The sequence below is a fragment of the Xenopus laevis genome, chromosome 7L (genome assembly GCF_017654675.1).
Source record: "Xenopus laevis strain J_2021 chromosome 7L, Xenopus_laevis_v10.1, whole genome shotgun sequence".
Taxonomy (NCBI): domain Eukaryota; kingdom Metazoa; phylum Chordata; class Amphibia; order Anura; family Pipidae; genus Xenopus; species Xenopus laevis.
This window is the reverse complement of record NC_054383.1, coordinates 38,466,423-38,481,596: the sequence shown is the minus strand read 5'-3', so window position 1 is coordinate 38,481,596 and position 15,174 is coordinate 38,466,423. Positions and strand designations below refer to the sequence as shown.

General features: G+C 38.2%; 1 protein-coding gene across 4 annotated transcripts in view; it reads right to left on the bottom strand.

Annotated features, from left to right (window-relative positions):
- Positions 1-1,167: 1,167 nt before the first annotated feature.
- micu1.L (mitochondrial calcium uptake 1 L homeolog) overlaps positions 1,168-15,174 on the bottom strand; it is a 99,069-nt gene continuing 85,062 nt past the window's right edge. For all 4 annotated transcript variants that reach the window (XM_041568817.1, XM_041568818.1, XM_041568819.1 and 1 more), the window contains 2 exons: positions 6,096-6,185; positions 1,168-3,662 (listed from right to left, as the gene is read on the bottom strand). In XM_041568817.1, coding sequence (XP_041424751.1) covers positions 3,502-3,662; positions 6,096-6,185 — 251 coding nt within the window. In that variant the 3' untranslated portion in view covers positions 1,168-3,501. The remainder of the gene's footprint in view (positions 3,663-6,095; positions 6,186-15,174) is intronic.

The following is a 15,174-nucleotide window of genomic DNA, read 5'->3' as shown; positions in this document are numbered from 1 at the left end:
TTCGACGTTTTTTCAATTCGATATTCGACCAAAGTAAAAATAGTTTGATCGATCTAATAAATCGTTTGATTTGAACGATTTTTTTTAAAAAAAACTTCAGACTTCTTAAAACTTAGTTTTTTTAAAGAGACAGTACTTCGATTTTCGAATGGTCGAATATTCAAAGTTTTTTTTTAATTCAAATTGAATTTTGATCTATTTGATTGTCGAAGTACCCAAAAATGACTTTGAAATTTGTATTTGAAAATTCACTTCGAACCTTAGTTAATGGGCCCCTAAATGTTCAGTGATTATCAATCATGTCAGGATCCACATTTTGTGCTTCTAATCACTCACACAGGTCTGTTTGAGAAGATTTATTGCTATTAATGTGGTGTGATTTGCAGCGAGTAGTGGGAATTTTCACCACCACAACAAGGGGCGATGGCCTCTAGAACATTAGCCAAAGATAAAATGTACTGAGAAATCCCTCTTCAGTAATGACCGGACAACTCCCTTTCATTAATTATATAGGTATCAGATCAGTTATCCAAAAACCATTATCCAGAGAGCTCTGAATTATGAGAAAGTCGTCTCTCATAGATTTCATTTTATCCAAATAATTAAAAAAATTTTTTAAATGATTTTATTTTTCCTGTAATAGTAAAACCGTACAAGTATGGGAGCCGTTATCTGGAAACCCGTTATCCAGAAAGCTCCAAATTACAAAATGGCCATCTCCCTTAAACTCCATTTTATCCAAATAATCCACATTTTTAAAAATGATTTCCTTTTTCTCTGAAATAATAAAACGGTACCTTGTGCTTGATCCAAATAAAAGATCCAGTTTATCCTTATTGGAAGCAAAACCAGCCTATTGGGTTCATTTAATGTTTACATGATTCTATAGTAGACGTAAGGTATGAAGATCCAAATTATGGAAAGATCCATTATCCGGAAAACCCCAGGTCCCGAGCATTCTGGATAACAGGTCCTATACCTGTACATTGTATTTGATCCAAACTCAGATATAATTAATTCTTGTTGGAGGCAAAACAATCCTATTGGGTTTATTTCATGTTTAATTCTTTTTTTACTAGAATTAAGGTATGAAGATCCAAGATAATAGTATCACTTTTAATTAATACAAGATATGTATGTGTTAAGGTTTGAATGCAAACACCAATAGAGGTTTCAAAAAAATAACTTTATTGCTTATTTACATGAGCCAAACACAAATGTACAGCATCATCTTTCACCAAATGAATATGAATTAAATGTTAGCACAACATGCCCCACCCTTAGCACTGGCTATATTTACTTATACCCTACATTGCCTATACTTTGCTTTTTATTAAGAAAAAATTATTTATATCATCCATGCACATTTACAAGATGTATAAATTATTTTAATTTGCCATTTGCCAATACCATTCCCCTCCCGTTTGGAATCAGACAGTTAACACTATGACTTCTGGGTCCCTTATTGAGTTGCTCCTGTTGGCCCTGATACTGCCGCAGGGCCCCCCATGTTGCACTGGAGGGCCAATGAATATGCGCAAATTTGTTTTGCCGCAACAACCGACAAAGGGAGGTTGCGGCATTAGGAAGCGGATCTGGGCCAGCAGGGCCCACAAGAGCCAGGGGGCCCCACTGGGTTTTTTCCCGGTCTCCTGGCGGGCCAAGTCTGACCCTGGCTGCATCAGTAAATGCATATTTGTTTCTATGTAGGTTCATGGCAAAACTGTGCTAAAAAAAAAAAAATTATTTCACAGCTGCACAGGTGTTGGCGATGGTAGGCAAGAAAACAGAACATGCATTTTATTAAGTTACTAGATGAAATAAACATAAAATAAAGACAGAGAGACCTTTGTCAATGATTCTTAATCTGTACATGGGATGATTTACAGTTTGTAGAACAATCCAGCCATTAGTGATTCAAGGAGAACTAGACCTTAAAAATGAATAAGGCTAGAAATGCCATATTTTATATACTGAGACAGCCTAAAGGTTCAGTATCTCTATAGTAGTAATGATCCAGGTCTTCAAAGTTGACACAGGAGTTTCCCATCTTGGATTTTGTTAGGAGTGACTGTGCCACGCACATGCTCAGTGTTTTGAGCAGCTGTTGAGAAGCAAAGCTTAGGGGTCATTGCAAATCATCAAGTAGAAAGTGAGGTTGGCCTGTCTTATAAGCCAACAGGGCTGATTATTAAATCTGATGAATTGTGCTGAATGGCACCTGCCTGCTTGCTGTGAATTTAAATTCCATGACTAAAAAAAAACAACAAGATTTACATTTTTTTTTTATTACAAATGAAGTTCATTTTGCTTGACTAACATTATAAAATAGAATTCAGACTTCGGATTTCTTATGGTGACAGGTTCCCTTTAATTGTAACTGCACACATGCAAGCCATTGTTGTAAGTTGTGCTTTGATAGGAGTGCTGGGGATTGAAGCAATCACAAGAAGTTGTGTCCTGATGTAACCACCCACGACTGTCTGTTTAAATAACCCACTGAATACGATTTGTATTTATTTGCCATTATTCTTTAAATTAATCACAAATGGCTGTATTCTCAGAACAGATGAGAAAAGGATTTTCTCAATGAAGTCAATAAACTAATGGCATTATGTAATAAAAGATACTAAGGGGGAGGGGTTATGTAATAAAGTGCAAAGTAATGCTACAGTTCACCTATAGTTTAAAATGAAGCCTCTTATTGGCTGCTATGGATTACTGCACTTAAAGTGGCTTTTAATGCGTATAGGGGTTCGTTTAGCCAAGTGCAGTAACCTGTACCAACAACTAAGCTGGTAGTATTTACGGGTTGGCTGTTCAGAAGTAAACATTTAATTGGTTGCTATGCATTATCGCACCTGGGAAAACGTAGTGCCTTTTATTACACATGGGGGTTCGGCTAATATCATATGTGGTGTTTATTTCCACCAGCCATGAACCTGGCCATGCCTCCTGTCATTGACTATAATGGAAATTACTGGTGCCCATTAAGATTATAATAACAATAAGAACTGCCAGGTCCGGCTGTTTCTCCACCGGCAGAGAAACACCAAGTTTGTCATGTGATCAAAATGGGAATTTTCAAATGTATTGAAGAAATTGTTATCTCTGAATATACCTTGTAACTAAAGCATATGCAGACTGTTTGTGTCTTTCTCCACTTTACCTGTAAATGTGTGTGTGTGTGTTTGCCCCAGCTATAACCTCACACTTTGCACTCAAGCCACTGATCGATTTGTTAAGAACCAATGACAAGGAGTGAAACTTAATGCTGTGCCAGAATCCAAAGGAATTGTCTTCAGAGAAACAATCACAAGCGTGAAAATGCATCAACACGGGTATAGCAGGCAAACTGTTTACTGCAGTCACCTGGGTGTCAATCTATGTATATTGCTCCTAGGGAAGAAACCTTGAGAGATCAGTGATAAAGCACTCTGTATACAGCCTATATTGTCTGGCTTTATTAAGGCCCTGGATTCCTTTTCCTACCCAGTTGAGTTACTGTTTTGGCATAGCGAAGTCCCAGGCCGTCTCCTGGGCACATTTCCACATGGCTCTCATCAGGCGAGTGAATCCCATGTCTTTTGGCTTCTCCAGGCCTCGCATCAGCCGCTGCTTCATGATGGCTATAAATTCCTTGTTACTGAGCTCTCCATTCCCTGTCAGAAAACATTACACCGAGATCATATCAGGATAAAGAATGCTAAGCCAACCCCTGCCATCTGATGGACAGTAATTCATTAGATAATTAAGGATCCAGCTTCACAGAGTTAAAGAAACGTACTGAGAAAAATCCTTTAATGCAGCACCTGTAAAACTGTAAAACACTGCAGGATCGTTACACTCCAAGAAAATGACTTCCACAATATCGTTTCTCACTGAAATAGTCAAATGCTACTCATTGTTTATTATCCTTTAATATTTTTCGAGCTCTTCTAGATTAATATTACATATTCTCTGTATGATCAAATCAGAAGGGGTTGTTTCCAAACTGAAATGCCACGTGGATACGTGTGGACATATGTGGATAGATATATAAATATATATCATGCACATGGATGCAGCTTGCTACTTAGTTACTTACACACCTCAAGCATCAGTAGTAGGGATCTATTGTAAAAACCATGAGGGCTGCACCTACATCTGTTTTAACAGATTGAGTGATATTTCCTTCTGAAGCGCTGGCATGGAGATTCTAACAACAACAGAACAAGACACAGACGGAACATTTAAATGTACAGCTCCCAAATGCGCTGTTTATCTGTGGAACATGGGAGCTGTTTATGTGTTGGTCAAAGTAGTTGCAATAAGCAAGCTGATTACATTAAAGAAACCCAGAGGCGTGTAAAATAATTAGCTTCATTACATTGTCATTTAATCATTTTCTGCCAGTACTTCATCATGTTGAACCGGGCAAATTCTTCATTATTTTTAATGAGGCCGGGAATGTTTGCCAGTAACTGCACAACTGATCATGCTGGTTAGAGAAACCCTCTTTCTGTTATAGCTACTGTATAAATAGATCTCTCTTCATATTGCCTGTTAAGGCATGAAACACTGGGGATAAAAGTCAAGGGCATTTATGAATACAGCACTGGGGCAGTATTGTATGCAAGGAGTGCAGAGGAGCAGACCAGGCTACCTTACCGAGCAATGTGGCAGTGGTATGAGAGCCATGCTGGAGGAAAATTGGGTTAGTGGAAGTACAAAAAGTTAAAAAAAGCAAGCCAAAGTGTAAAGCGTCTGTATGTTCTTCCCGTGCTTGAGTAAGCAGGTTAATTGGCTTCTGGTAAAACTGACCCCAGTGTGTGAATGTAATAGGGCCTTATACTGTAAGGGCAAGGACACACAAAGTGTAAAGAATGCTCTTCTCCTCATGTGGATTTTAAGGAGGCAGAGAGAAGCTCATATCAGACTTCCTCTATCTGCCCTTAAAAGTACAGCTGCTGCTTTTGCATGGCTACACAGAGTCTGGGACCAACATGAAAAAGCAGGCATTTTCAGGTTGAGCCGCATGTAGGGAGAAGCTTTACTTTTAAGAGCACATAGAGGAAGACTCTGATTTGAGCTGATTTACTTCACTCTACCTCATGGGTGTCCATACTTTACTAACGGGTTGTCTACTTTAAGCAATGTTGTCCCACTGTGATCTACCATAATATCAGTATTCTGTTCTATGGAAAATATTATTTAAATATTGATTTACGAGTAAAAATATATTTAATAAACAACTATTTCTTATGTAACCTTAACATAATAAATATCTGAATGAAAAGCATGAAACAGGAGGGTGATTTAGTCAAGCTGTTTGTTGACAGTGTCTAGACATCTACTGATCACCAGCGAAAGGTCTACTGGGAGATACTGATCTACCTTTTGGGCACCCCTGCTCTACCTCATTAAAATCTGAAGGCGGATAGAAGCATCCTTACTCTTTGTGTGCCCTTGCCCTAAGCTCCACTGGGGGCAGGGACTGATGTGAACACTCTCTCTCTCTCTCCAGTGCTTTTATATACATTTAATAATACAATTTAGGCCAGTACTGGTAATTCCAGTTTCTCTACTCTCTCTGTATATGTGTGTATATATAGGTGGGACTGAAACGTTGGATTAAGATGTGTTTCACCATGTATTAATGAATCCCAGTTGTTTCACTGAAGAGAGTACTGATCCTGATCCAGAGTGCAGATATACAGTGTATAGAGAGAGAGAGAGAGAGAGAGAGAGAGAAAAAAAGAGAGAGAGAGAGGGAGAGAGAGAGAGAGAGAGAAAAAGAGAAAGAGAGAGAGAGAGAGAAAAAGAGAGAAAAAAAGAGAGAGAGAGAAAAAAAGAGAGAGAGAGAGAAAAAAAGAGAGAGAGAGAAAAAAAAAGAGAGAGAGAGAGAGAGAGAAAGAGAGAGAGAGAGAGAGAGAAAAAAAAGAGAGAAAAAAAGAGAGAGAGAAAAAAGAGAGAGAGAAAAAAAGAGAGAGAGAGAGAGAGAGAGAGAGAGAGAGAGAGAGAGAGAGAGACTGACTCTACTGGCCTGAGTGATATTATTTACCACTGTGGAAATGAATGCCAATGTATACATATAAATGATTATTCCAACTCACCGTCACAGTCAAACAAGGCAAAGACTACATCACACACATGATCTGACAGCTCCACTTTCGCCACCGTCCTGGCAACTTGCTGCATCGTAACTAGGGTCAAAGCAACATGGGACAAAATCAATAAGTCACACAATTCCCAGAGACGTACAAGTCCATTAAAGCTGTTAATTCTTAAAATGTGTATGTGGCCTTTATTCAGCTAACACCCCACCCCTCCTTCTCCCTCCTCCTCTATATTCTGTGCTTTAACATCACAGGGTGATAAAACTGCTGCTCTTTCCAAACAGCAAGGAGATCAAGCACAAGATGCAGGTGTATATGGCCTTCTTAAAAACATTAACAGAATAGGTTATTCACTGCAGGAATACAGTCTTGCAGAAACAAGGGAAGACTAATGTCTATATTTATACACCATAGAACTAGAACATTTTTTACACAATTACAACACATTAGGAGAAAAACAAATCATTCCAAATCTTAATAAAACAGTTTTTTTGCAAAGGGACCTTCAACTTCAGCTCCATCTTTCCTACTGTTAAGCTGGCCATACACTGGCATTAAAAGCTGCCCCCCCCCGATTAAGTCGGCAGCTTATTGGCCAGGGAGGTTCTGCCTTGTCAACATCTGTTTGAAAATAGTCCACATGACCATAATGATGGTATGAAAATTGCATCAGTCCTTTCCCAGCAGGTCTTTATGGGGCCTCTTATGATACAATCTTTTTGCCTGGGGGTGATCCCATTTTTTGCTAACACATGGGTGGCCAAACCAGTTAAAGAAATATTTTTCTTAAAAATTTGCATTAAAAAGGAGTACATACCTTCAGTGAAATATGCCCTTATTCTGGGTCCCCTGAGAAAACGTTTAAGAAACCCTGAGCTTTTTTTTAGCTAATAGCACATAGTATTTTTAGTGTTTGTCTTTCTGAAAGCAAAGATATCCATGCAGACACAACCACATTACATACGCGCCTTGCGTGTTTTTGCAAAGATGTACAAAGCCACCTTGCATGGTTTGTATAAAGATACATTTTTTTTAGTGGGACTAGTACAAAAAAAAAAGGTAACTTGAGCCTCCATTTCGTGTCCAATTGTTGTTTTTAAGCTTGAACCTTCAGAATCCCTAAACAGCCTTCATCTCTGAAATGCACTTAAACAACAATTAATGGCTGGCAATGTGTTACAGTCAACAACTGGCTCTTCTACACTTCCTAGCCACAACTGCTGTTATGAACAGCCACACTATATATAGAAGCCTGAGGAAGTTGCCCATTATTTGCAGCCGTTAAAAAAAGCTCTGTATACAAACACAGAATGATGTGCCTTTGCCATATTGAATTGTGGAGAAGGTGAGACCTTGAAGGATATGTAGACAGAGATGCTTTGCATTTTTTTCTGTGAGGATTGTTAAATCATGTTGTTGTAGTGAAATAGGCTCCAGTGATCTACAGTTTGACAGGCACAGACTCTGGCTGCCTTGTCAATCCCTCAGCAAACTGTCAGTTTTGCCTTTGATTGCATATCAGAGAGACATAGTAAGATTCTGTGAATGGTGCCGCAACTGGAATCCTGTATGCACTCCACATGATCCTGACATTTGCAGAACAAAAGGTCTTGTTTAATTAACAAGCCAAGATCAATCGTAAGACACTTTCCTGACACCGTGGCTCCAGTGGATGCTAAAGACAAATGCATTTCTTCAAAACCCAGGCTGGGGAGATCAGCATAAAGGCACTAACTAAGCAAACGCTCTTGCCTACTCAATTCACTGGGGGGACAGTACAAAGAATAAAGAAAGGCCAAGTACAAATGCCAGATTAAAGCTGTAAATACAGGGCTTTGCCAGCACTCTTTAAGAACGGATATACCAGTAGCTTCACATGACCGATGAATGATTTTTAAGGCAAGTAATATTTTGCTCGTATGGGCATTTTCTGGAGAATGAATGGCATAGAAAGCTACTTTATCTTTCTACCAATAGAATAATAAAACAGTTGCCCGATCTGCCATATAGTTCAGACAACACAGAGTGATCTTTATGTTACTATAGAACTCATGTCTTCCTCATGTATTCATAGTGATATAAAGCCCAATATCTGAAAATGTGACAATTGGGGAGTTATTTATCAAAGGTCGAGTGCTTGAGCTTTTTTATACCTGGAATGAACTCGAATGAACTCGAATGGTATCTTATTTAAGAAAAAACTTGAATGGGAAAACTCTAATTCTGTGAGTTTGAGTCCCAAAACCTCAAATTAATACGTTTTCCACAGGGAAAAAACTGGAATGGCTTTTTTATTTTTACAAGCTGACCATACAGGGTGAGATTTACTGATTTGAGCCATGAGCCAAGAGATAATGCTGATCTGAGTGAAAGGACCACAATTGGAATGACGGACAAATCCTTTACAGTAGGATAGCAATGTATATGAAGTGCATATGGGACATATACAGTAACAGGACTAGATCATCAAAAAAGAAACTCACAACCTATCAGGTGTACCGCTATCACAGTGTCGAATTCAGTCTTGGCACCACGGCATCCTCCCATTCCTGTTTGCAAGTTACCCATCCACCCACAAAGATTGTAAGTTCTGTATGGTAGGCAACTCCTTCCTCTTGTCTTTCTGAACACCTGGCACTTTTTTTTTCTGCAGAGGTATATATTTATTTTTAATTCACAGTAGAGCCGCCCACCAAAAATTGGTGTAAACTCCAGCAAAATGTAAAATCAGAGAAGTGCATTATGCACCAATAGATGGGACCAAAAAGAAGAAGAAAAAAAAACAATCATGTAAAACGTGGGGAAGCTTGAAATCAGTGGATGTAAAATTAAGATTTCACTCTTATTCCCTCTGCTTGAACAATTCATTTACTATAAGAAACATCCAGTTATGCTTTGACAAGTAGCACTATATCAGAAAATATATACATACAGGGAGGTGCCATCAATTTGAGCAGAAGTAAAAGCATTTTATACACTTTTTTTGTAGAACATTTCACACTTTCATAAATTCTAAGTTCAACCCAAGGTCTCTGGTGAATTTTTAAGTAGAAAGTCTGAACTTTGTTTCGTGAAGAAGTACATTTCACAGCATTGGTATGTGTCCCAGCAACACACAATCCCGTGTTATACACTAGGTGCAAGTAAGTTGTGTGTCTGCAAGTTAGCTGGTCGATGATTCCAGGGTTCCTTTGTGTCTGCATGTCCTGTACTTTGCATCTTATTCAGCAAAGTTCAATTAAGCCTTTGATGCAAGTCACTACTACAGAGTAGTGTGTACTAGTGCAATAGTGTTTTTTAGGCATGCAGTTTTGTGCTTTGTATAAATAAGCCCTGCTGTATCATCTGGTCAACCCTCACAGCATTCCATACAACAAATAATGCTGGTGGACTGAAAGAAATCAACAATTTTCTCTTTTTAGGGTAAATACATATGTAGAGGGACAAAACAAAACTGTAGAATGGAGCACAGAGAAATGAGAGTCAACTGCAAAGCCTGTTCAGGTCGAATTATTATTGGCACCAAACAAAGATAAATCACAGGCCATCTCTGTATTCTGTCCAATTTCCAATACACTCCATCTGTTTGAGTTTGCACTATTTTTATGCAGTGTGAGTGTATTAACATTTTACCGTTGGGAATTTTATGGCTTTTCGATTGTCCTCGGGCCGTGGTAACGTTCATCTTGCCTTATAAATACAGTATATTTGTGTTCCTCTATTCTCACTTATTGATTATTTTTTTTTCCTTTTTATTCTCTGCAATTGCTTCTGTCATATTGCAGATAATCATGGCACCATTTTGGTTTGGAAATACTTGTTATTCAGACAAAGGCTGCCAGTAATTGGCAATAGAACTGTATTCATATGGTCTGCTCATACAGCAACCCTAAAACAGTCAATAATAATGCTACCAGTCAGTCCTGGAGCTCCCAATCTTGTTGATGTTGATCGTCTCTGTCGCTGCTATTAGTGGTACTGCACATGCTCAGTGTGGCTTTAAATGCTTACTGGAAATTAGTGTGGCTCTGCAAACTGGTCATCAGCAGTGACTGTTTAAAGATCCCAATGGGGTATGAATAAGCTAAGGGTAGTGCCTAGAGAACAAGCCAATCTGAAGGCCTCAACTCATACATTTTTCTGCACTAACCGGCACTGTATCAGCTTGGTCGGATTGAATTTCGGGTCAGAAACGTGCGAGTATGGATTTTAGCTCCAAAACACGTTCGGTGGATCTGAACCAGGCCATATAAAGCACATTAGAAATGTCATTTGAATTGAATTCATGTTAGGATGAAAAGCAGGAGTAAATTATTTATTTCACCAGTTTAACAATATGATTCCATTACAATTTGATGGCATGATTGATTGTGTAAAATATTAACACCCTTTAAGTTTTCAAAAATAAGGTTTATTTTTATAGCCATGGCAGTTCCCCTTTAAAGAAAACTTAAAGGACAAGGACACCCCTTTACTCTCACTTTCTTGTAGTGCTGAACACAATAAAAGCACATGGGCACTAAAGATGATCTGGTCCTAGTGTCCAGTGTGGTTGTTGGGGAGCCTGAACACCAGATTCAATGTCTCCAGACATAGCAGCCACCAAGCTCCTTGCTCTACATTCTACGGCAGAGTATGGGGGAATGGTTTAGCAACTGGGGTTAAGCTTGATGCAGTTGAGGAGATCGAGTCACAGTTTCGGACAGGATTTGGGCTTGGGGGTTTTGTTCACATATTAGCCTTATTATTCTCTCTCTCTTTTTCTGTAACCTGTAAACTCTGCTGTCTACAACCAGAAAAAAAAGATGAATTTGTTATTTATTTTTTAGATGATCATTCAAATCATTACCTGTTTGCTAGGGAAACTTTCTGGAATATGAATCACTGTGCCTCAAACCTACTGAAGCATGTTTAAACTTAGAAATCAGTCCATAATACAGGTATGGGACCTGTTATCCAGAATGTTTGGGACCTGTGGTTTCCAGAAAACGGGTCTTTCTGTAATTTGGATCTTCATCTACTAAAAAAATCGCTGAAACATTAAATAAACCCAATAGGATTGTTTTGCCTCCAATAAGGATTAATTATATCTTAATTTGGATCAAATACAAGGTACTGCTTGTTATTTGGATAAAATAGAGTCTATGGGGGATAGCCTTTCCGTAATTCTGAGCTTTCTGGATAACTAGTTTTCGGATAACAGATCCCGTCTGTAGTCATTTGTCTCTAGATCATCAAAAACTCTCTGTATTCAGTCCATGTCCTCTGTTAAGCAACATCTCATCCTAGTTAATGCACTTAAATATATTATTAGTCAATGCAGAGAACACTACTATGACAATATTTTTAGGAGGTAAGAACTCTGGTCATATGAGTTGCCCTTAAGGCTGATTACAATGTATTTTTGCAATCAATTAGCAGCTGAAGCAATGGTACCTATCATTTAAATGCTTATTTGAGGCTTAATTGCTTCATTGCAAATGATCACTCATTACAATAGAAAGGACCTGTTATTCAGAATGCTGGGACCTGGGGCTTTGCAGATAATAGATCTTTCCATAATTTGGATCTTCATACCAGCAGTCTGCTAGAAAATCATGTAAACATTAAATAAACCCAATAGGCTGGTTTTACTTCCAATAAGGATTAATTATATCTTAGTTTGGATCAAGTACAAGCTACTGTTTTATAGTTACAGAGAAAAAGGAAATTATTTTAAAAAAAATTATATTTGGGAAAAAAACGAAGTCCATGGGAGGCGGCTTTTCCGTAACCCGGAGTTTTCTGGATAAGGGGTTTACGGATAACAGATCCCATACCTGCATATACACTTTTTAAAATACCTTTAATATGCAAGGTTTTAAGAGTGTAATTTACTATACATGCAAATAAATCTCTACAGTGTTTTAAGCCCTGAATAAAAACTTATAAATGCCCCCTCTTTTCCCATGAGTGATCTGGAGAAGAAGACCTGCCAGAGCTTCTCTAACTACTGCACAGATTGTATAATTTACACTGTTCAGGGCTGGAAAAAAAGCCTCATCATTGGATAAAAGCCAGCGTTTGGCAAAGAGCAGTGGGAGCACTAGACGAGTCATTTCTCAGGATCTCTCTGTTCAATGAGACAGAACTTCAGGTTCAGTGGACCTGCAAGTTCTTTGCGAGGCAGATCAGACTTGTATGGGAAACAGTCCAAAAACGGAGAGTGTAAAAGTTGAATTACAAAAGACAGAACATCCAATGAATATATTATACACTGTAAGTTAATATATGCATGTTATCCTGCAGCATCTGTTCTGTTTTATATCTAATCAAAGCACAAAAATTGGTACAGCTTTCGAAAAATTGAAAAGCCTGACTTTGGATTTTTTTTCTATTTAAAATGTTTTATTAGTTTTTCATATTAATGACAAAATTGGTTCAGACATCAATTATCATTGGTTTATTGACTTTGGATTTTCATGATTTTGTGCATGTTTACTTTAGTATAATGAATACGGCTCTACGTTGGTCTGAAAACAATCATACAATCTTATACTGGATATTCTGTCTTTTTGTAATGCAACTTATACACACTCATTTTTGTCTAGTAACCTATAGCAATCAAGAAGAATGTAGCATTTACTAGATGCTATAGGTAATTACATGATATTAAATATGCAAATACTGTAAATCTTAAAACTATCCTGTTACATGAGAATGAGAAACTTCAGGTAATCAAATGTACACTGCTCACTGCCCAGTCTGAAGGCCATTTAGAGTAAGATTGTTTATGTTGGTTCCAAAAAAACATCTGGAAGTTCTGCCATATGATATGGGGCGATTTGGGGGCTGCTGCCGCCCCCCCTCCCGCTCCGAGCTTAAAAAGCAGCATGGCATGTGCCATATGTTAGGAAATGTAGGGGGGAAGAAGGGTACCCCCCAAAAAATCACCCTGTAAAAAGTAAAAGACGCCAGCGTTTTTTGGGACTTTTCAACTATTTTTGAACAAACTCCTATCTACGCTATTGCACTTCGGCTGGTCTTAGCTGGCGAAGTAAACTCTTGCGCAAGAGGTAACGTTCAGAAAAATCCGCATCTTGATGAATTAGCGTAGTTACATCCCTTCGGCAGAGCGCAACTTCGCCTGGCGTTAGCGAGCAAAGTACCGCTAGAATCTATCTACTTCACTAGTGAATTTACGCCAGAGAACCTTAGTAAATATCCAAACGAATTTTCGCCAGCGGTAACCACTTCGCACTTTAGTGAATTTGCCCCAATGTCTCATGGCAGGAGCGACCCTGTATATGATCAATTAGGATGAAATTTTCACCACTGAAACAAATAATGGACAATTCCTGGCATTTTTTTCCCAGCCATTTGGATTGGTTATTGCTGAAAAATGGCACAGATAATGCCCCTGTAAAATGCACTTATGCATTTCTGTAAGCCAAAACAATCACAGCAAATGGGTAAAGGGATGAGCATAGGGCACAGTAATAGGTAGGTACCTCTTCTGTCTGCCTACCTCAAGTTGGGGCCCTGGATGAAGGAAATGCAGGTCCTTTGTACAAGGCACATTTTCTTAGTTCCCTACTGCTCAACGCTCATGCGTTCTTGACGGCACTGGGTATACTGTCTCTGTAATGTGTAGTAGGTCTGTCAGTGATTTAGTGGAGCACTAGTTAAATTTGTGATACTTTTAGAATGTGTTTGCAGCTGGGGGTGTTTTGTTTTCCTTCAAACAAAAAGAGTGTGCATGGATATATGCATACTTCCTAACAGTGGAAAAATGGAAAGAAGGACAAAAAAAACACATTTTTTTGGGTCACACAAACATTATGGCCACACCCAAAATCTGGCAGGTTATGAAAGTTTGAACACATTGCTGGGAGTTTTAGAGAAATGTATTATGTGTTATAACAGTTTTGCTAATGAAAGTGAATTGCCCTTTAAGCTGCTAGTCTCAGTTCTCCCAAGAGACCTGCTTATCTTAAATCGTTACAATTGTATCTTTGCTAACCTTAAATGGTTACAAAAGTAACAAAGTGCAGCTGTTGAGAGTTCTGCGCTCTCTGCCAAAAAGCCTCTTATTTTAATTACGTTTCACAAACTTTGTATCTTTTCCTGGCGTCAGTGCAGAAACCAGGGACTGCAGGCTGAGCTGTCAAAATCGGGACTGTCCCTCAGAAAACAGGACAGCTAGGAGCTATGATATTTGCCGCAGTAGAGGACATTCCAAATTAGAATAGTGGTCCAGGTGAACTAACCCCAGACCTTCGGCTCAGGGAAGCCAAAATCTTTTCCAAAACAAAAATTATGAATCCAGCAACTGAAGTATAGTAAAAACAATTTATTTTTAATACAATCTCTGTAGTGTAACTTGCTTCATACCCAATCGTAATCATAGGCTTAGTATTAGATGCCTTTTGGGCACAAAACGAGTAAGGCTATAGACATGGTATTATAAATTAAAAAAAATGTTTTTACTATGCTTTGGTAGCCTTTGTAAGCTCTTATTATGCCTATTATCCATTTTTGCTTTTTAGTAGTGTTTTTGTTGTTGAGTTGAATAGGCCACCAATATGCAGGTAATAAATGGCATAGTGAAATACAAAATACATGGATACGTTACTAGTTATTGTGTGTTGTGTGTGCACTTTCCCCGCTATGTAATCAATGTGCAATGCAAACAAGTTTTCTCTTTTCAAAAACGTCCAGTGTATCAAACCGTCTAATGAACACTAATGCACTGCATTACTTTATACTTTAGTTTTTTTGTGAAAATTCACGCTCTCTTTTTATTACATATAATCCTTAATATTATTGTGCAGTAGAACAAATCTAAATAAATTATAGCTTCGTTTATGAAACTATAAACAATAACAACATAGAAAAACCTTGTTATTGGGTAACAATTTTTTTCAGTTGTATGTTCACATTTTATCTTGCTTTTGCAGACCATCCATCTCCTTGAGGAAAGGATTGCTTTTTAGTGTCTAGCACCTGTGTCATTGATTTTTCTATTTACTCAGGTTTCCCAGGAGCATCTCTCCGGTTTGACCTTTTCATTCTGCATATCCACCTGCAGTCTCCA